The 23,680-nt window shown below is 38.9% G+C and overlaps 1 protein-coding gene across 1 annotated transcript in view; it reads right to left on the bottom strand.

Moving 5' to 3' along the window:
- Positions 1 to 220: 220 nt before the first annotated feature.
- LOC121029229 (UHRF1-binding protein 1-like) overlaps positions 221 to 23,680 on the bottom strand; it is a 30,873-nt gene continuing 7,413 nt past the window's right edge. Inside the window, exons 2-5 of the mRNA XM_040473113.1 lie at positions 2,660 to 2,822; positions 2,520 to 2,558; positions 1,623 to 1,814; positions 221 to 226 (exon numbers count right to left, since the gene is read on the bottom strand). Coding sequence (XP_040329047.1) covers positions 221 to 226; positions 1,623 to 1,814; positions 2,520 to 2,558; positions 2,660 to 2,822 — 400 coding nt within the window. The remainder of the gene's footprint in view (positions 227 to 1,622; positions 1,815 to 2,519; positions 2,559 to 2,659; positions 2,823 to 23,680) is intronic.

Below are 23,680 nucleotides of genomic sequence, written 5' to 3'. Positions count from 1 at the left end.
GAATGGATAAATAAAATGTGGTATATCTATCCATACAATAAAATATTATTTTCTCACAAGAAGGAATAAAGTAGTGATAGTGCTAAAATACATCTAAACCTTGAAAATATTATGCTAAGTGAAAGAAGCCAGCTATAAGAGACTACAGAGTAAATGATTCCATTTATAGGATGATCAGAATGATGATCAGAATAGATACAGAAAGTACATTAATGGTCACCTAGGACTAAGGCAAGGGACAATGAGGAGTGACTGCTAATAGGTAGTATGGGGTTTGTTTGGGTGATTAAAAATTGATTGTGGTTATAGTTGTACAACCTGGAGTAAATTCTAAAAACAATTGAACTATACACTACAAATGGATGAATTCTATGGTATGTGAATTATATTTCGATAAAATGGTTTTTAAAATATGTTGGAAGGGGCACCTGGGTGGCTCAGTCAGTTAAGCTTCCGGCTCTTGGTTTAGGCTCAGGTCATGATCTCATGGTTTGTGGGTTTGAGCCCCGCGTTGGGCTCCACACTGCCAGTATGGCGCTTGCCTGCAATTCTTTCTTCCTCTGTCTCTCTGCCCCTCCCCGGCTCGCTCACTCTCTCTCTCTCTCTCTCTCTCAAAATAAATAAATAAATTTTAAAAAATAGAGTTAAAATATGCTGGAAAAATACTAAGTGACTCATGAACAAGGTCATTTATTGCTGCACTATTTGTAACAGCAAGAAAACTAGAAATAATTCAAATATCTATCAATAGAGAACAGGCTATAGAAACTATGATGCCTCCTGAAAATATTTTGAGTATTCTGTAGATTCAAAAACAAATGGGGGGGCGGGGGGTGCCTGGCTGGCTCAGATGGCAGAACATGCAACTCTTGATCTCGGGTCATGAATTCAAGCCCCACACTGGACATAAAGCCTACTTAAAAAAAAAAAGAAAAAAAAGGAATAAGGAATGTTGCTCTATATACTTCTATAGACTGATCTCCAGGATATGTTTTTAAAAGAAAAAACAATGTGGAAAGTGTTTATGGTATGCAGTATTTTATGTAAGAAAGGGGACAACACAAACATACATACGTATAACATATCTTGTTTTATGGTTTTAACTTTGGTACTTTAACTTTTTATTTTATATAATTAAAAAATAAATTTAAAAACAATTTAAAATTTTTAAACAAACTGATATAAAATTCCTGGAAGACAGCATAAGAGAAAACCTCGATGACCTTGAGTACAGCAATGACTTTATTTATTTTTTGGAAGAGTTCAAGTGGGGAAGGAGAAGAGAGAGGGGGACAGGGGATCCAAAGTGGGCTCTGTGCTGACAGGTTGACAGCAGCAAGCCCGATGTGGGGCTCAAACTCACAAACTGTGAGATCAATGACCTGAGCCGAAGTCAGATGCTCAACCAACTGAACCACTCAGGTGCCCCAAAAAGGTTGTTTTTTAAATGTTTATTTATTTGTTTTTGGGAGAGAGCGAGAAAGCGGGGGAGGGGCAGAGAGAGGGGTAGAAAAAAAGGGGGTGGGGAGAGTCTCTGCTATCAGCGCAGAGACCAACGGGGGCTTGAACTCACTAACCGTGAGATCATGACTTGAGCCAAAACCAAGAGTCAGACACTCAACCAACTGAGCTATCCAGGCACCCCAAAAGCTTTTGTTTTTTAGTAAAAGTTGATATGGAACAGTTAATATATTGGAAATAATGGGGCCATTAGCAACTAACCTCTGTCCTGAAGCGAGGGCAATGGGAGACTGTCCATTGGGGGGCCGAGGCTCCTCACATGTCTTCATCTCCACCTCTACCTTATCCAGACACTGAAATAAAAGCCACGAAGAGCTAAGCATCTGCACAAAAACCCACACAGCACACGCTGCGGATTACCCATCTCTATACTCTAATGCCTAGTTGAGTGCTGTGCCCACAGTGGGCACACATTAAATGTCTGTCGAATGAATGAACAAACTGAAACACAAAGACAGGCCTCATCTTCCCTCTTCCATGTCCAGTAGCAGCAGAACTCCATGACAAGTATGGGATTAGCTCATAGCAGAAAACTAAAACATAAATCCAAGTTACAGAGATTACTATTCCTGGAGATTCCACTCTTTGAGTAAAGGCATGCATGGATCAGGGCTTTCACTGATGAAGGGCTTTCAGTTGATAATCACCCGATAGTCAACATCAACTACATTTCTCATTTTTCCTCTGTCAGGATTCTAAAGGAAATGTAAAAGTAGAACCTGGGTAGCAAATTTGTTATAAAAAACAAAAAGCAAAACAAGCAACTCAGGACTCCTGGGTCTTGTGTCTCAATGCTAACATTATACCTCATAGCAATACCAGAATAAGCCCAGACAGTAGTCACTCTGTCTGAGAGAGAAGCTGACAAGCCAGAAAGAGCAATCATCACTCCCAAAAAAGATAGCCTATCAGGACTCCTCCCCATCTTCTCTCAGATCTTTTAAAACCTGACCCCAGTCATCCCCATGTGATTACTTGCAATCAAGAAAAGCCATTACCAAGCATATGGGATGTGTCTTCAACTTTGTCCACTGGATCTGAAAGAAGAAAGCAAAGACTCAGGGCTGTGGGAGCTGTCCCTCAATAAAGCATGCCTGTTGGCCAAGGACAGCAACAGCACTCTGACCCCCAATCTCACCCGGATGGAGGCCCTGTTGCAGTAGACCCGAGTGATGGCTAACCAGGTGGGCAGCTCCAGCACATTCTGTAGAACCTCTTCATCTAGCTCCAGGTTCGTCAGCTGACCCTCCCCTTTCAGAGTGCTCAAATTGATTTTGTCTGGGGAAAGATTCTTGGTGAACCTGAAAAGAGTAAAAATAAGAACCTATTATTTCTATGGAAATCCACTAAATGGGCATTATAGCCAATAACGTTTTTTAGTTTGGAGAAAAGAGAAAGTTACAGAACAAATGTTGACTAATGACCACACTGTCTCTGTGCCAAGTAAGATGTTAGGTGAGACCTATCATTCTACTCACGATTGTATCACCTTTTTACTCAAGTGATTCTGGAGAAATGGCTATAGCAGTGGCAATATAGACTTTTGATATTTCTGAATCCCCACATAAAAACAGAGCAACTAGATAGCAACACCAGAAGCCCACGGATAACACTTATAACAAAACTAGAAGACAAAGCAGCCTCATAAACCCCCACATAAAGCAAGAGGGAAAAAGCATCAATAGCCACAAGACATATGTGCTATAAGCAGCTGTGAAAATCAACATGAAAGCAATAAGTCATCTGACAAACCAAAGAACAGAAGAACTACAAGATAACCAAGTTTTAAATGAAAAGCAACGTGGGCCAATTTGATCATAGCAGTTGAAATTAGTGGGGTGTAGTCAACTGCAAGGGGTCCCCAGTGAGGTCCAAAGGACCTGGAGCAGGCTAGCCCTATAAACTCAGGAAACTAATCAAGGTTCCTTCTTAGGACACAGCACCCATGTTGAAAAGAAACTGTTGGGAGAGGAATCCAAACTGAGCAAGATAGGGAAAACAAATGAAGAAAAGAGATTGTACAAACAAAAGTGGGGGGGGGGGCTAGGTGGAGAGTAGACAGACCAGGATATCTCAGAAAGCAAATTAGATTTCTAACACTACTTGAAACAGACGAGGGAGCTCTATGAAGTTAGAATGTGAGACGGGGGCACCTGGGTGGCTCAGTCGGTTAAGCGTCCAACTCTTGATTTTGGCTCAGGTTGTGGTTGGTGGGATCATGCTGCAGGTCAGGCTTTGCGGTGACAGCACAAAGCCTGCTTGGGATTCTCTCTCTCTGCCCCTCCTTCCCCACCCCCGTCTCAAAAATAAACTTTTTTTTTTTTTTTATATATGAAATTTATTGTCAAATTGGTTTCCATACAACACCCAGTGCTCATCCCAAAAGGTGCCCTCCTCAATACCCATCACCCACCCTCTCCTCCCTCCCACCCCCCATCAACCCTCAGTTTGCTCTCAGTTCTCAACAGTCTCTTATGCTTTGGCTCTCTCCCACTCTAACCTCTTTTTTTTTTTTTTCCTTCCCCTCCCCCATGGGTTCCTGTTAAGTTTCTCAGGATCCACATAAGAGTGAAACCATATGGTATCTGTCTTTCTCTGTATGGCTTATTTCACTTAGCATCACACTCTCCAGTTCCATCCACGTTGCTACAAAAGGCCATATTTCATTTTTTCTCATTGCCACGTAGTATTCCATAGTGTGAAATGGTAATAGGCTAATTGTTGGCTTGTTAAGTATAGTCAAATGAAACCCCAGACCCTTACACATCCCTTTACTCATGTGACAAAAGAACAACTCCCTCACCTATAGTCCTGCCAAAGTAAATGAACCTAAATCTCATCATGCTACTAGGTCCAGTTGCGAATTTGCAGGAAATACAGAGGACAGAGAAAAAACGCTGAACTGCACCATAAGCGTGCAATCAGCAAAATACAGACCATAGGAAACTCTACAGGTCAAGTGGCCTGGACATAATTCACACAGGCCAGTCTTCTCATTATTCCATGCTCACTGTCTCCAGTCTGCTCACGTGTTCTTGCCACCCCTTTCCTGGAGCATCATTATCACAGTCTGCCGTGCCAGGCCCAATGCAAGACTTCTCACTGAGGCTTTCCTTCCCCAACTGCTGCAACTCACATTAAACTTTTTTTTTCTACATCTCTAGAATCTGTTACACACATTTAAGTCATAATCATGGAGGGTCTTAGGATGTTCTCTAATTCTCCCATATGTAACCACCCCTGTGTAATTAGATGTGAAGCCTTGTGAGGTCAGAGGCTTAGTCTTAGCCATCCCTCCTAATCAAAATGGTTACCTGACATACGCACATACCTCTCAGCTAACTATCCTGCTGCCTAACTCCTCCCAGTTCCCTTCTCATCTTTTTGGTTAGATCAATTTAAGGGCAGTTCCTCACAGCATATCCCTCTCTCCTGTATGACAAACTGTCTAGATGAATCTCATCCCTGTAATTCTCACTGTTGCTGCCTCTCAGAGTCACTATTTTTCACCTCAATAATAAATTGTATCTTGCCCTCCATCCATAACTACACTTGGCCCTTATACATATTAGATGCTAATAACTGACTTCAGAGTTACATATTATTTACCAACTTTTATTTGTTCACATACATCCTTTCCTTTTACTAAGGTGTATTTTAGTGTTTTGGTTTTCCTTGGACTATATCATCATGATGTGCATGAGTTTTATCTTCACAATTTTTTTTCTACAGAGCCTAAAATGGTACTATATAAAAAGACTCTTTAACAATTTTTAAATGATAGTTAAAAATTTTTAGAAATTTATAAACATGCAAAAAAAAAGTACTATATGATAATTAGAGATTCATAGGAATCAATGGCATGATAACAAATTCAAGGAAACTGCTTACCTGTGGGACAGGGGAGGGGTCCACAGGAAGCTGCAACTATATAAATACTTATTTCTCACATTCTGTATAAATACGTATTTCTCACATTGGGAAGTGACTGTATGGGAGGTGAACGTATGGCTATATTACTCTTTATATATTTTTGTATGGCAAATATTTCATAGTAATTCTTTCTAAGATTTCTATCAATTACCTATTGTATGTACTTACTGTTTGAAGCGCTACTCCTCCATGGGTTTCTCACACTCCTACATGTCTTGCTGAGTATACCAAAAACACATGATCCTGACCACTCTTTACCCGGGCCACTTCTCAGGATTGGGTTTGCAAAGATAGGGATGAAGTAATGTGCCCCACCCTAGGACAAAGAGCAGGTTTGCTTACCACTTACTTCAGTGTTCCATTCCTATAAAATATGTACAAGCATCCATCTGGGTCTGTTTGTGTCACTCCCATGGGACATGAGGGGATAAGGGGGAACTAATGCAAACATTTGCTTATGCTGCTTGCAGGGCTGTGAGTAATAAAGTCCTCTATCTCTGATCTAGGAGTCTCATGTGTTCTGTCAGCATCCATAAACTACAACAAGCTAATTATTAGCTTTTAAATAGGGTAAAATAAAATTCTATACCCTTAAACATACTTTTACTGATTTTAATTCACAAAAAATGTTTAGTCAACATTTACTGGGTATGAACGAATGTTAGTCTCTGAACCCAAAAGACAAGCTTTCTACAATGGCTCCTATCATCTGAAAACTAACTTGCTACAGAGGGAAAGAGAATTTCTCTTTTCCTTCAAGGAATGGCTACCTATAAGGAAATAGGACTGGGGTGTGAAAGAAGAAAAGAACATCTTAAACACTTCCACTACATAAAACAAGAATAACAACAAGTGAAACTAAAGGAAGATATACAGTGCATGCCCCTTAGGGACTTGGAGGAAACACAGCCCTGTGGGAAGGAAAGAACACAGAAACAGAACTTAACATTATTTGTAACCACTAGGTACAGGCAGGCTTTCTTTTTCAAGTCCTTTATATTTAAATAAGATACTACAATTATTTTTTCCTAGCAACACTTCCTCTACTCTTAAGTATTCAGGAAAGCCACATCAGCTCAGAAATTGGAGTGAGTAACCCTTCAGAAGTATTAGTCTTAAAGATAAGAATTTTTGAAGATAAAAAAAATTAGTTTTAAAGACTATAACTGTACATGTCCTCTTTTCCCCAGATTGTGATAAGACCCCACCTCTCTGCCTCAACTGAGAATCATAGTAGGTGTGAGACCCTGTCAGAGATGGGAGTCAGGACCCCTTCAATATGCAGGAGAGAACAGGCTGAGAGTCACTAAGATAAGCTATTTCCCTTATGATAAAAATCTCTCTAAAAACAGGAGGAACATACTTTGAATAAAATGAAACAACCACAGTCAACAATGAGTTACACACATGCTAACGTTGACATTCTCAAAGTGGTTACACTGAACAGGCAACCTGTACCTAATTTGTACATTGTGTTCTATGCAAAATCTAACTCCATTTACAGCTCCATATAAAAAAATACATGTCATTTTTCCAGTCGTGAATAAAAAAGTATGAGACTTGTGTTACATTTCACCCTAACTTTGCCAGGATTTAGGGCAATTGTGTCTCAAACTATGGTCCTGTGATCACATGGGTAGAATCACCATGGTGTATGTTTATTTTAACATGTAGATTATTGGGCCACACTCCAGATATGCTGATTCACAATGGGGAGGGGAGTAAGGAATCAGCATTTTACAAACTCAGGGTGATTCTTCTGTTCTCTAAAGTTTGAGAATGGTTTAATTTGAATGGTTTAACAGTTAATCAGTTAAAGTGATTGAAGGCAGGGAAAATGAGAGGTTCAAGATAGAAAAGAGATGCATAAATCCATTCTTCCAGAACAGAGAAGTTTTTAAATTCTATTCTTATCATGGCTTGGTGTTTAAGAGCACAGGCTTGAGGGTTAGACTTGGGCTCAAAATCTGGCTCTCTCACTAATGCTGTGACTTTAGGCAAACTGTTCAACCAACTTCACAGGACTGGTGGAATTAACAGAGCTAACTAACATACACTAAATATCCGGCATTTGTTAAGTGCTCAATAAAAAGTAATCAGTATTATTTGTGGATTCCACTGCTGCCTTTAGAAAAGGATTACATTATTATCTTAAAAAATAGATTCAGGAGGCCTGGATTATAATCCTAGGGTTCAAGCTGTCTTCAAGAGACAACCCCTCAGGTCTCTTTCTAGCTCAATGTATCCTCCTCCATTCCCAGTATGCCTATTTCTATCCTTTCCACCAGGCGTCTACAAATTGAAATCTGAACAAGGTTAAAACTGAATTAATGTTCCTCAGAAAGCCTTTCCAGAGTCCCCACTCTGGCTCCAAGAACAGATTTTCATCCTTTGTCCCTCCAGTACTACTGGGTCACAAGAGAACTGAGGACATGGAACAAAGTTATCAATTAATCTAGTCAAAATCAAGCTTGTAAAGGCAAGACCAACCAATTGAAAACAACAGGTGTATAGGTGGTAATCAGCAGAGTTCTATGAACTTTGTAGCCATGTCATCTGGCAAATGACAGCACTGACTTCTTCAGGGAAGTTCTATAGAGAACCCTGTGCTCATTTTATCCTGATAGTAACCAGGTGGACTTATCTTGGAAATGACTACAAGTGTATGAACATCAGGCAGCCAGGACTAGAGACTAATCTCAGTGAGGACTGGTCATCAGACTCTCGGCATACTGCCTTCGTCAACAGCACCAACACAGAGGAAAAACGGGAAAAGCACAAAACCCAGAAGAACCTGTCTTCCTAGATGAGGCCCCAGAGGAAAAGTGATCACTCATATTTCCAGGTAGGGTACAGAAGAATAAGCAAGTGAGAGGATAAACTTCCTTTTGTTATATAATTTTGGTTATCAGAGTAGAGAATCAATCTACAGAGATTACATGCAGGTCTGATGGACCACCAATGGCTGTTCTCCCCTAAGAGTAATAATAAATTTGTCAATTTACTTTTATGATTCAACAAAAAGTGGGTATTACCTTATTAGCTTCTCAAAAAAGGCAGTAAGAATTCCTCAACTGATTTTGACTGCATTTTACAGTAATAACAAAGAATAGGTAAAATGGTAATCCACGAGGCCGGTTGTGGAGGATTGCGGAGGTTTGCTCAAACAAGGAAACCAGATCTGAATCTGATCTGAAACCACTTTATTCAGTATCTGTGTTCCTAACTGAGGATGATACCTCTGATTCCAGGGTTGCTGAAAAGGCTAATGGAAGCCTGCTATTCCACTTTAAGTATGTGGGGAAACATTTTCTGGCCATCTGTTACTGTTACAGAGCATAGAAGCTAAGATGAAATCAAGTTGGAAAAGATCTTGATCAGGTTTCATTTCTGCCAGAGGATTGCAATCTGCCAAAGAGACAACAGAGAAAAATTCTCAGATATCTTTGTGAAAATGTACCACAATGTTAGAAGTGAGAATTCTTAGATTTTTAGATTCACAGAATTTCAGAGTAGAAGGCATCTTAAATAATCATTCAGACCAAATCTATAATTTGCAAATGGCCAGAAAGTTAAATGACTTGCCCAAGAGTCATAGCTAGCCAGTGGTTAACCTGGGACTAAGTAAATGGCAGAAATGAGACTTAACTCAGCATTCGTTCAACTCTCCCACTACCCTGTACCCTGTAATTCAGTACTTTTATTGCTGATAATACAGTCAATAAGTTGCAATAATCAGTCTGCTTGAGGTCCCAAAGAAATCGAAACCCCACAAAAGCAAATATGCCTGCAAATATGCTTTGCTTCCTTCACTATTTTTTTCCACTAAGGTGATCACAGCCCAGGCCTTGGTTTCTAAGCTTCCTAAGCAAATCCATACCAAAGTATTTTCACTGCTCAGCCCACCACAGGCATGACTTTCAGCAAAAATATAATACATCAAGCTGTGGACCCCTAAATCATCTAAACAAAATATCTCAATCATTGAAGTAGCTAACATTAGTCCACTCTGGACCATGTGATAGAATATACCATTCAATCTTAGAGGTTTGTCCTAATAGGTTTTACTCCCAAAACTGCTACATGAACGGATATATGCTTTTCTTAGAAGAAAATTCTCTCTCCTTCTGGATTTTTGTTTCCAATATTGGGTTTTTTAATTGTTTTTGTGTTATTTAAGGTGCAATTTATATACAGTAGCTTATTTTTTTTAATTTATTTTGAGTGGGGGGGAGGGGAGAGGCACAGAGAGAGAGGGAAAGAGAGAGAATCCCAAGCAGGCTCCATGCTCTCAGCGCAGAGCCCAACATGGGGCTCAAACTCACAAACCAGGAGATCATAACCTGAGCCAAGTTCAAAAGTCAGATGCTTAACCAACTGAGCCACCCAGGTGCCCCTACAGTAGCTTATTTCTGAACTTTCTATTTTGTTCCACTGGTCTACTTATCCTTATGCCAATACCACACTGGCCATATTATGGTAGGTTCATTTTAAGTCTTAAAAGTAGTATAAATTTCATTTTGCTTTTTCGCCCCAAGATTATTTTAGTCATTCTAGGTCTTTTACACTTCCATACAAATTTTTAAGTCAGCCTGCCAATTTCTGTAGGATGGAGGAAAAAAACACCTGTTGAAATTCTGATTGGGACTGCATAGCTCAGCTGGGGGAGATCTGACATATTAGCAAAGATGAGTCAGTGTATCCTTGAAGACGGTATATAACCAAGGGATGGCATATTTATTTGGGTCGTCTTTAACTTCTCCAGGCAACATTTTCTAGTTTTCAGGTATACACCTTTTTTTCAATTTATGTGTGTATTTTATATTTTTGAATTATAAAGGAAACTTTAAAATTTTTTCTAGTTGTTTGCTGCTGGAAGATAGAAGTTTTTTCATATTGATTTTGGTTTTTTTAAAAAATTTTTTTAAGTAGTCTCTACACCCAACATGGAACTCAAGCTTACTCTGAGATCAAGAGTCCCACACTCCACCAACTGAGCCAGCCAGGTGCCACTGTATTTGACTTTATATCCTACAACCTTACTAAATTCAATTATTCGCTCTAATGGTTGTTTTGTAGGTTCTTTAGGATTTTCTATGTAAACAATTATATCTGTGGAATAGAGACAGCTTTACTTCTTCATTTCCGATCTCTGTGAAAACTGGTATTTATATATTGTTCCTATACGTTGCTAGTATAGTTCTAATACTAGCTAGTACTAATACTTGCTAGCAAGTTCTAATACTTGCTAGTCCTATACTTGCTAGTATAGTTCTAATAACTAGTTCTAATAACTTTCTAGTTACTAGAACTTACTAGTTCTAATAACTTTTTTTTTAAGAGGCCGAAAGAGTCCTACAAAGACATTCACATAGTCTGCAACATCTTTGTCAGTTTTCTGTTACCAAGATTATGATAGACATATTAAACAAGATGGGAAGTGCTTTCCTTCTCTATTTCCCAAAATAATTTGTGTTAAATGGGTTCTATTTCTTACTTAAGTGTTCAACACAAATCATCAATAAAACTATCTGGACCTGGAGTTTTCTTTGTAAAATAAAGTTTTGATAACAAATGCAATTTCATTAATAGACATTGGGCTACTCAGATACTCTATTTCATGTTCAATTCTGCTAAGTTACGTTTTTCAAATAATTATGTGCACTTTATCTAAATTGTTGAGTTTTTTAACAACAGATATGAATAATCCCTTAATACCTTTTAACACTTGTAAGATCTATATCCCCTCTTTCATCCCTGATAGTATTCATGATTTCTTTTTCTTGGTCAGTTTCACTAACAGTTAATTTTAATGATCTTTAAACAAAAAAAAAACTTTTGTCTTTATTAATTTTCTCTATTTTGTCCTATATTCAATGTCAGTGATTTCTACTGTTTTTCCTTTATTCTACTTACTTGGGTTTATTACGTTCATCATTTTCTAGCATCTTAAGTTGGAAACCTCATTCACTGATTTTTAAACTTTTCTCTAACATAAGCATTTAAACCTATATGTTTCCTAGTATTCACTTTATTTGCTACATCCCACAAGTTTTGATATGGTGAATTTCATTGCCAACTAGCTAACATTTTCTAATCTCTTTTACAAAATGTTTTCTTTCACCATGAGTTATTTAGAAATGTATTTTAAATATTCCAAATTTGCAGGACTTTTCTAGTGATCTTATTTTTTATTGATTTTTAACTTAATGCCATTGTAGTTAGAGAATATACTATGTAAGTTTTCAATATTTTGAAATTTGTTGAGACATATTTTATAGTTTAATGTATGGTCTATGTTGGTAAACATTTCCTGTGCACCTGAAAAGAATATTGTTGTTCTCCAGTTGTGTTATGTATAGTGTTCTATAAATGTCAATTAGGCAAGGCAATGCATAATGTTATTCAGATCTTCTATATCTATATTGATATTTTTCAAGTTGTTCTATCAACTACTGAGGGAGGAGTATTAAAAACATCCAACTATAATTGTTGGGGCACCTGGGTGGCTCCGTCAGTTGAGCGTCCGACTTCAGCTCAGGTCATAATCTCACGGTTTGTGGGTTCGAGCTCCGCATCGGACTCTGTGCTGACAGCTCAGAGCCTGGAGCCTGCTTGGGATTCTGTGTCTCCCTCTCTCTCTGCTCCTCCCCTGCTAACACTCTGTCTCTCTCTCAAAAATGAATAAAGATTAAAAAAAAATTTTTTTTTAATCCAACTATAATTATGGATTTGCCTTTTTCAGCTTTTGTTTGGTTTTGCTTCATGTGTATTGAAGCTATTTTATTAGGTTCATATACATTAATGATTGTGTCTTTTTTTTTTTTAGTTTATTTATTTTGACAGAGAGAGAGAGACAGAGAGAGAAGAGGAGGGGCAGAGAGAGAAGGAGAGAGTGAATCCCAAGCAGGCTCCAAGCCAACACAGGGCTCAATCTCACAAACTGTGAGATCATGACCTAAGCTGAAATCAAGAGTCGACACTTAACTGAGCCAGTTTTTCTGATGAAATGATTGTGTCTTTCTGATGAAATTATCCTTTTACTATGAAATGTTTATCTCTGTAATTTTTTTTTATTTGAGAGAGAGATTGAGCAGGGGAAGGGCAAGAGGGGAAGGGGGAGGGAGCAGGGAGAGATAAAGATCTTAAGCAGACTCCACATTCAGCGTGAGCCCAATACAGGGCTCGATTCCATGACCCTGGGATCATGACCTGTGCCAAAATCAAGAGTTGGACACTCAACCGACTGAGCTACCCAGATACCCCTCTTATTTCTAGTAGTAATCTTTGTCTTGAAGTCTATTTTGTCTGATGATAATATAGCCACTCCAGCATTCTTGTGCTTACTGTTCACATGGTGTACCTTTTTTCATCCTCTCACTTTCAATCTATTTGTGTCTATCCCTTTTTTATCCAGTCTGACAACCTGTACTGTTAATTTGGAGTGGTCAATCCATTTACACTTAGTGTAATTATTGATATTGGTTGATTTTGGTTTAGCATTCAATTTGTTTCATCTGGTTTTTGTTCCTCTATTCCTCCTTCCCTGCCCTCTTTTTAGGTTAACCTAATTATCTTTAGTATTTCATTGTAATTTTATGGGATTTTTAGCTAAACCTCCTTACCTATGTGTGACTACTCTAGGGACACACAATGTAAACTTATCACGATCTACTTACAGTTAACATTATACTACTTTAAGTAAAAATTTAAGAACCTTTGCAACAAAATAGTTCATTTACTGTCCTTCACCTTGTGGACCATAGTTGTCATATATATTACATATACAACAGTCCCCCTTTATCCACGAGGGATACGTCCCCAGTCAATGCCTGAAATTGCAAACAGTACTGAATCCTATATATACTACCTTTTTTTTTCTATTAAAACATAACTATGACAAAGTTTATAAATTAGGCAAGTAAGAGATTAACAATAATAATAAAATAGAACAATTATAATATACTGCAATAAAAATTATGTGTATGTGGTTTCTCTCAAAATAGCTCATTTTACTGTACTCACCCTTCTTCTTCTTGTGTTGATATAAAATGATAAAATGCCTACCTGATGAGTTGAAGTGAGGTGACTGATGTAAGTACTAAGACACAGCATCAGCTTACTAGTGACCTTCTGATGATATGTCAGAAGGAGGATCATCTGCTATGGACTGCAGTTGACCACAGGTAACTGAAACCATGGAAAGCAAAACTGTGGATAAGGGAGGACTACCATGCATATGGTACAGACCCATAAGACAGTGTTAAACAGTCTTGTCTATTACAGAAATAGTCTTGTGCATCTACATTTCCAGTGTCCTTCACTCTTTCTTATAGATCCAAATTTCCATCTGGTATCATTGCTCTTCAACCTGAAGAACTTTCTTCAGTATCTCTTATAGTACTGCTAGGATTCTGTTTTCCTTAGTCTAAAAATGCCTTTACTTTCCACTTTTAAAAAACATTTAAGCTGGATATGTAATTTTAGGTTGAGAACTTCTTTCAGCATTTAAAGATATAGTCCATTGTATTCTTGCCACTGCTGTTATTGATGGGAAGTCAGCCATTAATTTCTATCATTGTTCTCCTTTATGTGAGAAGTCATTTTCCTCTGGCTGCTCTCATTTTCTCTTTAATTTTCAGTAACATGACTGTGATGTGCCTGGAGTAATTTTCTTTATATCTATCCTACTTAGGATTGACTGAGATTCTTGGATTTTATAAATCTGTTTTTCACCAAACGTGAAACTTTTAGCCACTATTTCTTTTTTAATAACAGCTCTATTGAAATAGAATTCACATACCATAGACACATTCATTTAAAATGTACAATTGACTGGGGGCGCCTGGGTGGCTCAGTTGGCTAAACGTCTGACTTCGGCTCAGGTCATGATCTCATGACTCATGGGTTTGAGCCCCACGTCGGGCTCTGTGCTGACAGCTTGGAGCCTGCAGCCTGCTTCAGATTCTGTGTCTCCCTCTGTCTGTCCTTTCCCTGCTCTCTCTTTCAGAAATAAATAAACATTAAAAAAAATTAAATGTACGATTGAATGGTTTTTAGTATACTCACAGAGTTGTGCGATCATAAGCTTAATCCATTTTAGAACATTTTCATTACCCTCTTCCAAAAACACCTGTACCCTTCAGCTATCATCTCCACTCTCCTTATTCCCCCTAACCTGGTAACCATTATCTATTTTGTCTCCATAGATTTGCCTATTCTGGACATTTAACATAAATGGAATTACATAATATGTGGTCTCTTGTGACTAGCTTCTTTCGCTTAGCATATTTTCAAAGTTCATCCATGTTGTAACAGGAATCAGCACTTCTTTCCTCTTTATGGTCAAAAATATTCCATTATACAGATATACCATCTATATAATGTTTTATCATTATTGTTTATCATCATTTATCATTCATCAGTTGATGGGACATTTGGGTTGTTTCCCCTTTTGAGACATTGTGAATAATACCACTATGAACATGCAAGTACAAGTTTTTATGTGGACATACGCTTTTATTTGTTGGGTATACAAGTAGGAGTGGAATTGCTGTGCAAAATGATAACTCTGATACTTCTTGAGGAGGTGCCAGACTGTTTTCCAAAGTGGCTGCACCATTTTACAGTCCTACCAGCAGTGTTTGAGAGTTCCTATTGTTCCACATACTCACCAACATTTGTTATTATTTCTCCACATTTTCACCAACACTGTAATTAGCTTTTTAATTACAGTCATCCTGTAGCCATTGTGATTTTGATCTGCATTTCCTTGATGGCTGATAATGTTGAGTATCTCATGTGTTTGTGGCCATTTATGCATCTTCCTTAAAGAAATGTCTATACAGATCCTTTGCTTGTTTTTAAATTGGGTTGTCTTTTGTTTACTTGTCAGCTATTATTTCTGCAAATATTTTTGTCTTGTTTTAATTACTGCAGCATAAACCACTCCAAACCTAGTGCCATAAAACAGCAAGCATCTTATTAAGCTCACAGATTTATGCATCAGAAATTCATTCAAGGGATAACTGGGAAAGCTTTACTCTGATTCAAGAATTCTGGGGCTTCCTCTGGGATGCCATGAATGGCTGGGAGCTGGGATCACCTAGAAGTGAGTGGCTTCTTCACTCACATGGTTGGCTCCTGGACTGGAATGTCTCAAAGACCAGCTCAGCAAGGACTGTTAACTGAAGCACCTACACGTGGTTGCTCTGTGTAGCTTGGATGTCACTTCCAACCCGATTCTATTGGCCAAGAAAAGAACACGTATGATGGTAGATATTGTTGCAGCCATCTTTGGAAAATACAATCTGCCACATGTCTTCTCTCTCCTTGCCTTCTAGGACTCCAAATACAAACATATTAATATTGTCTCACAGTCCCTGAGGCTGTTTTTGTTTTTCAATCTTTTTTCTCTTTTCTTCAGAGTGGATAATTCCTGTCTATTTTCAAGTTCACCGACCCTTTCTTTAGCCATCTCCAATCTGCTGTTAAGAATATCCAATTAATTTTTCATTTCAGGTATTGTACTTTTAAGTTCTAGATTGTACATTTAGTTCTTTTTATAGTTCCCACTTCTCTGCTGGGATTCTCCATCTGTTCACTTATTATTACCAAGTTTGTTTAATGTCCTTGTCTGATAATTTCAACATCTGAGTCATCTTGGGGTCAATTTCTATTGACTGCTATTCTCAACGAGTCACATTTTCCTTCATTGCACATCTAGTCATTTATTATTGTATACTGAACATTATTGAGATTCTAAATCCTGTCAATCTTCCTCTGAAGAGTGAATTTTGTTCTAGTGGGAAATTCACTTGTCTAGATTCATACTCCAAACTCTGTCACCCCCATAAGAGGCAGCAGCTAAATCTCAGCTCAATTCTTTCAGCTAACTATTGCCTTTTCTAGGCTTCATGAAACCTTTCCCCATGCATATCAAGGATTTGGACAGAATTTAAAAGCAGACTGTAGGGCTCCCTCTTCCGTTACTCTCTCCTTTTTGAGATTTCTCCCCTCATTTCCCAGCCCCTCTTATAGTCCTGAACTCTATTCTCTGACTCCCCAAGCTAGTAAAACCATAGATTTTTGCTTGAGTTCTAGCCACCGCCCACCATGCAAACTGGGGAGTATCCTCAGGCAAAAAAGATTTATGAGAAACCTACCCAGTACAGTTCCCATCTTCCAAATTTTCTGTCAATTTCTGCCTGATTTGGTCACTCTCCAATGTGTTTAAATAGTTGTGTGGTTTTTTTTTAATATACTGTCCAGAGTTCATAATTGTTATCTGAGAAAAAGCTAAGTCAACATAAGATACTGCTATAGCATTAGAAGAAACCTTTTATACTAGATCTCATTGGTATTATATCCTCCCCAAAAGGCAACCATGATTTGAGTTACCGAAAACACATATGACCAGATGTGCACAAATGTGCCCTCTCAAAACAGTGTGATAAATGGTAATAGATAAATCATCCTCTTAGTGATTGCTTATCATAAAAAATTAAAATATAAAAAATATAAAGAAAAAAGGAAAGGTATAAAAGGAAAAAATAAGTTTCTAATACACACACACACACACACACACACACACACACACACACACACACACACTGACTGAGCTCACCAGGTGACCCAAGTCAGTCTTCTAGGACTGAATACTTGCAATCTGGCCCACTAGCAAGGATCCAGGCATGTTACATATGGACCCCTCATCTAATTGACTGTTAACATATTTGAGTACCACCTGGAATTATGGCTGTAAGATAGATAGATGTATAAAATAGAATTATCCCATATATACTCTTCTAAAACTTGCTTTTATTTTCAATGAACAATATATCTTAGGCATTTCATACTGTCAAATTTCTTTTTAATAATTGGAGACTACCCACAAGCAACACTTCTGTATGGAGCATTATGATTTATTTAATAAGTCCCTATTGATTACTCTTTTACATTACTCTCATTAAATAGCCTTATAGGTTTTTCTCACTTGTTTGATTCCTTCTATAGGATGAATTCATAAAAGTGGAATTATACATTTTACATTTTGACAGATACTGACAAATTTCCCCCCATAGACATGATATTGATTTACACTCTCAATAATTGTAACCAATTATACAAAATTCTGAACATCCATGGTAGCTATGTAGTCAATGAACTGAAGCCCTCCCATTTACCCTACCTTCCCATCCCAATACTAGACCAGTTAATATTCTGGAGGTTCTGGAGAGTTCTCTTTCCTTAATGCTCAACAGTTGCCCTGATGAACATTCTAATGCCCTTCCCTAAGCTGGAAGCCTTGCTAAAACCTAGCCTATTTAGCTGAAGCCCTAATACCCTGTCTGGTTTGAGCCAGCCTTCTTCATCTTCTTCTTCTTGTTTAAAGGTTTTATTTTTTTAAAGTAATCTCTACACCCAACTTGAGGCTCGAACTCACAACCCCGAGATCAAGAGTTGCATACTCTACTGACTGAGCCAGCAGGTGACCCAAACCAGTCTTCTTCTAGAACTGAATACTTGCAATGTGGCCCACTAGCAAGGATCCAGGCATGTAAGGCATGTTACATATGGACTCCTCCTCATCTTACTGACTGTTAATGTATTTGAGTACCACCTGGAATTATGGCTGCAATTTCTTACCAATGTCTTTTCTACATAACCTTTTATTGGTCATTCTAGAATTAGAACTAAGATAGTGGGGGCTCCTCATCAACTGTAACTCAGAAATAGCTGCCCTCTTCCCTCTCAATTCTTTAACCATTCAGTTCCCATAGTGATTAGGTCCCAGATTCTTTCCCCTATACCAGTCTTGAAGATATTACACCTCATGTCCCAAGTCTTAGAATTAATGAAATCTGAATATTATATTTCTAATTTTAAGACTTACACACAGGCTCTTGGATTAGCCAAAGTGAAACTGCCCATTGCTAATGCTCAGAAGAGGCCTATTCTACTAACAGATATTGTTGGTTATTCACTACTGAAATGTGAACAGAGATTTCTCCATGGTATAGCCTCAAACAATTATTTAGAGAAGTGTGGCACATAAATTATCTGAGTTTTGAAAACCACTCAAGGAGGAAACTGAGGAAAAAAGATTCCATACACAAGGCTGTCCTTAATTTTTTAGCAGAATTGGCCATAATTTTGGCTAACATGTATGTTTACTTTAAAAAGCACAGACTGCTCAAAATGAGCTATGTTTCACATCTGATGGTGAAAGAAAAGCCCTGGCAAACCTCTGAGTAGTTTCCCCCACAGAGATCATTCAACGAACAAATACCTAAGATAGCATATTCACTGACTAGTACAAATTGGTTCAAACCATATAAGTAGCTGTGGAGGAAACAAAGAAGAGCTTAAAATAAAAACAAAGGTCTTGGGGGGCACCTGGGTGGCTCAGTCTGTTGGGTGTCCGACTTCAGCTCAGGTCATGATCTTGCAATTCATGGGTTTGAGTCCTGTGTTGGGCTCTGTGCTGACAGCTTGGAGCCTGCAGCCTGCCCGGGATTCTGTCTCTCTCTCTCTCTGCCCCTCCCCACTGGTGCTTTCTCTCTCTCTCTCTCTCAAAAACAAAACATTTAAAAAAAAAAAATGTCTTAGGGCAGGCACCTGCGTGGTTCAGTGGGTTGAGTGTCTGACTTCAGCTCAGGTCATGGTCTCACGGTTCAGGGGTTCGAGCCCCACATCAAGCTTTGTGCCGACAGTACAGAGCCAGCTTCAGATTCTGTCTCCCTCTCTCTGCCCCTCCCCCATTCACATTTTTTTTCTCTCTCTCAAAAATAAACATTAAAAAAATTTTAAAACAACAACAAAAACAAAGGTCTCTAATCCTAAGGACTATGTGTTCCTCTAGAGCTAACATTGTGTCATTTCCATCTGTGTCTGGCACAAAGTCTAGGACAAGAATGCTCAATTAATTTTTATTGATTATAATACAAAGCAAATAAATGATAATTGCCAAAGAGATGGAATGAACTAAAGGGTATATCCAACAATCCAACCACATTCTATCACACACTGTAAGCCAACTATAATACTCTGATTAACTGGACATGTTAAACCAGGTTTAAGAGTGTCATATGTAAACATGGAAATAAACTTATCTGTGAAGTTAAGGTAGAAGGCACACCCTTCCCATTAGAGACAAGTAGAAAGTGCAAGGTTTTTTAAAAGGAGAGAGAGAAAAATAAGTAGATTCTAAAAGCTGTGTCTAAAAGGGGCACCTGGGTGGCTCAGTCAGTTAAGTGACTTTTTCCTTTTTAATTTTAAGATTATTTATTTATTGAGAAGGAGAGGGGGGGGAGGGAGTGGGAGAGGGCCAGAGAGAGAGGGAGAGACAGAATCCCAAGCAGGCTCCTCATTGTCAGGGTGGAGCCCAGCGAGGGGTTCCAACTCATGAAGCATGAGATGATGACCTGAAGCTGAAACCCAGTGTCAGATACTTAATCAACTGAGCCACCCAGGTGTCCCAAGTGACTGACTCTTAATCTCAGCTCAGGTGTTGATCTCACGGTCATAATCTCACAGTTTTAAGTTCAAGCCCTGTACTGGACCTGAAGCCTACTTAAAAAATTTTTAGGGGCGCCTGGGTGGCGCAGTCGGTTAAGCGTCCAACTTCAGCCAGGTCACGATCTCGCGGTCCAGGAGTTCGAGCCCCGCGTCGGGCTCTGGGCTGATGGCTCAGAGCCTGGAGCCTGTTTCCGATTCTGTGTCTCCCTCTCTCTCTGCCCCTCCCCCGTTCATGCTCTGTCTCTCTCTGTCCCAAACATAAATAAACGTTGAAAAAAAACATTTTTTTTAATTTAAATATAAGCTCTGTCTAGAAGCCTTTAGAATAAAAAAATATGTATCAGGAAAAATGAAAAAAGGATATTTCTCTGAGATAAAAATTATTTTTAAAATAATAGCTAACATTTAATAATTGCTTACTTTCTTCCAGGCACTGTCCTAATAAGCACTCTGTTTTAATTAATTGATTTCTGTCAATGACCCCATGATATAAAGGACAACGATTATCTCCATTTGACAGAAGAGAGAACTGAAGTATAGAAAGGTTAAGTAACTTGCCCAAGATCACAGCAAGCTAGGATTCAAAATCAAGCAGTATGGCTCAAGAACTTGCAGCCTCAACTACACTATGCCATCTCTCTGACTTTTAACAAAGTCAACAGAGGTGTAAAGGTCTGGAGAAGTTTGTTGCCTCAGACCTGGATCAATGGCAATACAGAATAAGCTGAGCCCTACCTAGATGTGTTGGTGTAGTATACAGACATCTATGATCTAGCCTCTACCTTCCCAGTATCATCTCGATCTATGTTCCACCCTCAAACCCTACATTCCAGGGACACAGAACCATATGCAGTCTCTTAAAGGCACCCTACTGTTTCTCAGTTCAGTACCACTGCTCACGCAGCTCCCTCTGCCTGGCATCACCTCTCTGCCCCTGACTATCTGTGCCCCTCAGGCTCCACAGATAACTTCTTAATGCCTTGCTGAGCTTATTGTTTACAGGCCTGTTTTTTACTGGATGCAGTTGAGTCCTTGAAAGGGATGCCTGTCTCACTGTTTTTGGAGTTGCTGGTGCTTGGCACACAATTCAGGTGGTCAGTACAAGTTTCCTGATAGAATTAATGGATAAATGGTCTCAGAAACAGAGTCCTCAAAGGCAGCCCGGGGCCTGGGATTAGCTGAGGTGAAGGCTAGCTCCGTATCTGAGAAAGAGTGAACCACCACCTGCACCTGACCATCCAACTATCTTGCAGCAAATCTTCCTCAAAGAAACTGAAGAACCTCTCAGAGGTTTATGGGCTCAGAGGACTAAGGAGCCACAAGTCAGCTCCATCTGAAAGGAAGGGAGAGAGTAAGGACTCTGCTGAGGTTCAGGAAAAATACATTGCCTCTGTTAAGACATTTTCTCAATGAGAGAAATCAACCTCTGTTAAGACATTTTCTCAAATGAACTGTATTCCTGAACTGCAGCCCTTTCTTTAACATGAATTTAAAAAACACACAGATTTCAAAGAGAGAGAGAAAGAAGGAAAGAGGAGAAGAAAAGGAAAACAGATTTATCTAAGAAAGGAGAAATGCATGTTTTCAGCTCTGCCTGGGAAAGCACTAGACCACAGAGCTGGAGGCACTCAGCGTCAATGAACTTAGCCTATCCTTTTCTGGATTTTCTAGATTTTAGAACTCTCCAACGACACACACATGCCACAAACAGCTGCCCAGACCCCTGCTCCTCCCCCACTGCCGTGGAAACCATTTTTGGAAAATAAAAAACAAATTGGGAACTTTTAAGAGTATTTGTGGATTCAAAAGCTATGAAAGTAAGAGGAAGTTAGGGAAGCTGACCCTGTGGGACATTTTCTGAATGAGAATTGGTCTAATTAGAGTAGCATTCCTTCTCCAAAATATGTTCTCTACATTCACCCCTGACTTAGCTGAAATCACATATCCTAAAGAACTGGGAATTTTGGTGCGAAAGTGAGAGGACGAAGGCATGCAGGCTTGGGAGGGCGGTATGGTAGTAGAGGGCTGAGGGCAGAATTAGAGCAACGGGGTGCATGAGGAGGTGAGAAAGAGACATCAAGAGAAGAGAGAGCGTATCAAGAGCAAACTTCAGCTGTTTCAGAATTTAGTCTAAGTTAGCGATTCTCAACCCTGAGACTCAATTTCATGAGTGGCACTGCCAAGAGTGACAACATTTTCTAAAATAATGACAAACACTTGGTAAAGTTTGAAACAATCTTCCCGGAGTACCTGGGTGGCTCAGTCTGTTAAGCATCCGACTTTGGCTCAGGTCATGATCTCACGGTTCGTGAGTTTGAGTCCTGCATCAGGCTCTGTGCTGACAGCACAGAGCCTGGAGCCTGCTTCGGATTCTGTGTCTCCCTCTCTCTCTGCCCCTCCCCAGCTCATGCTGTCTCTTTTTCTCTCAAAAGTGAATAAACATAAAAAAAAAAAAAAAAATCTCCCCCCATGGTAGGTGCAATCTAGAATATTCACTGTAGTTTAAAGTCGTACAATATTTTGTGTTTATTACAACAGAGTTAGACTCTATGTTTATATAAACAGGCAACTCACCTATGTAAAGTCTAACAAATACTCAAAATTCAAAAGGACAAAGGACAATGCTTCTTTGTGTGACATTATTCTGCATGATCTCAGCATCTCTAGCCCGCTAAATGCTGGTCACACTCCTAAATCACAACCATAAAAAGTCCTTGCTGCGATCTCAATGACCTAAAAGATTTTACTCCAAGGATTGGGAGAGAAAAAACTTTTTTCTTCTATTTCATCCCCACTCCTCCTTCAAATGGTTCCTTAACAACCAAGACCCAAAACTCCCATCTACTGAGTTTATATGTAGTTAACCCACTATGGGTTTTGTGGGCTAACCTGAGAACCTATTCAACACTCAATACAATATTTCTACTAAACTACACACTCCCAATTCCAAACTTAGAAATAAAATTTGAGAATATATCATTCCATAAGTCAGAGACTTACATATACTAACCTCTCACCATCAATGTTCCAATTTTTTTTAATTTTTTTAATGTTCATTTATTTTTGAGAGGAAGACAGAGCATGAGTGGGGGAGGGGCAGAGAGAGGGGGAGGGGCAGAGAGAGAGGGAGACACAGAATTCAAAGCAGGCTCCAGGCTCAGAGCTGTCAGCACAGAGCCCAATGTGGGGCTCGAACCATGAACCGCAAGATCATGACCTGAGCCAAAGTCAGACGCTTAACTGACTGAGCCACCCAGGCACCCCTCTTTTTTTAAAGTTTATTTATTTATTTAACTATAAAGAAGAGACAGAGTGCACAAGCAGGGAGGGCCAGAGAGAGAATAGAGAGAGAATCCCAAGCAGGCTCCACACTGACAGCATGGAGCTCAATGCAGGGCTCAAACTCACAAACTGTGAGATCATGACCTGAGCCAAAACCAAGAGTCAAATACTTAACTGACTGAGACACCTAGATGCACCACCGTTCTAATTTTCTTAAACAATGGGCTAACATCCAAGCTACACATGACCAATGGACTATACAGATTAAGTATATATGTAAAATGATCATTGCTGTAGGCACATAAAACAATGTCAATCCAACAAATATTTATGATACATCTAGTTCTTATTTTCGTAGCAAGAAGGTACAAACTACATACCCTTTACCTAAATTCTAACCTATAATATTTTATACTTGTTTTCT

The sequence above is a fragment of the Herpailurus yagouaroundi genome, unplaced genomic scaffold (assembly GCF_014898765.1).
Source record: "Herpailurus yagouaroundi ecotype Mexico unplaced genomic scaffold, PumYag 139, whole genome shotgun sequence".
Lineage (NCBI taxonomy): Eukaryota > Metazoa > Chordata > Mammalia > Carnivora > Felidae > Herpailurus > Herpailurus yagouaroundi.
This window is presented reverse-complemented; position numbering and strand designations above follow the sequence as displayed.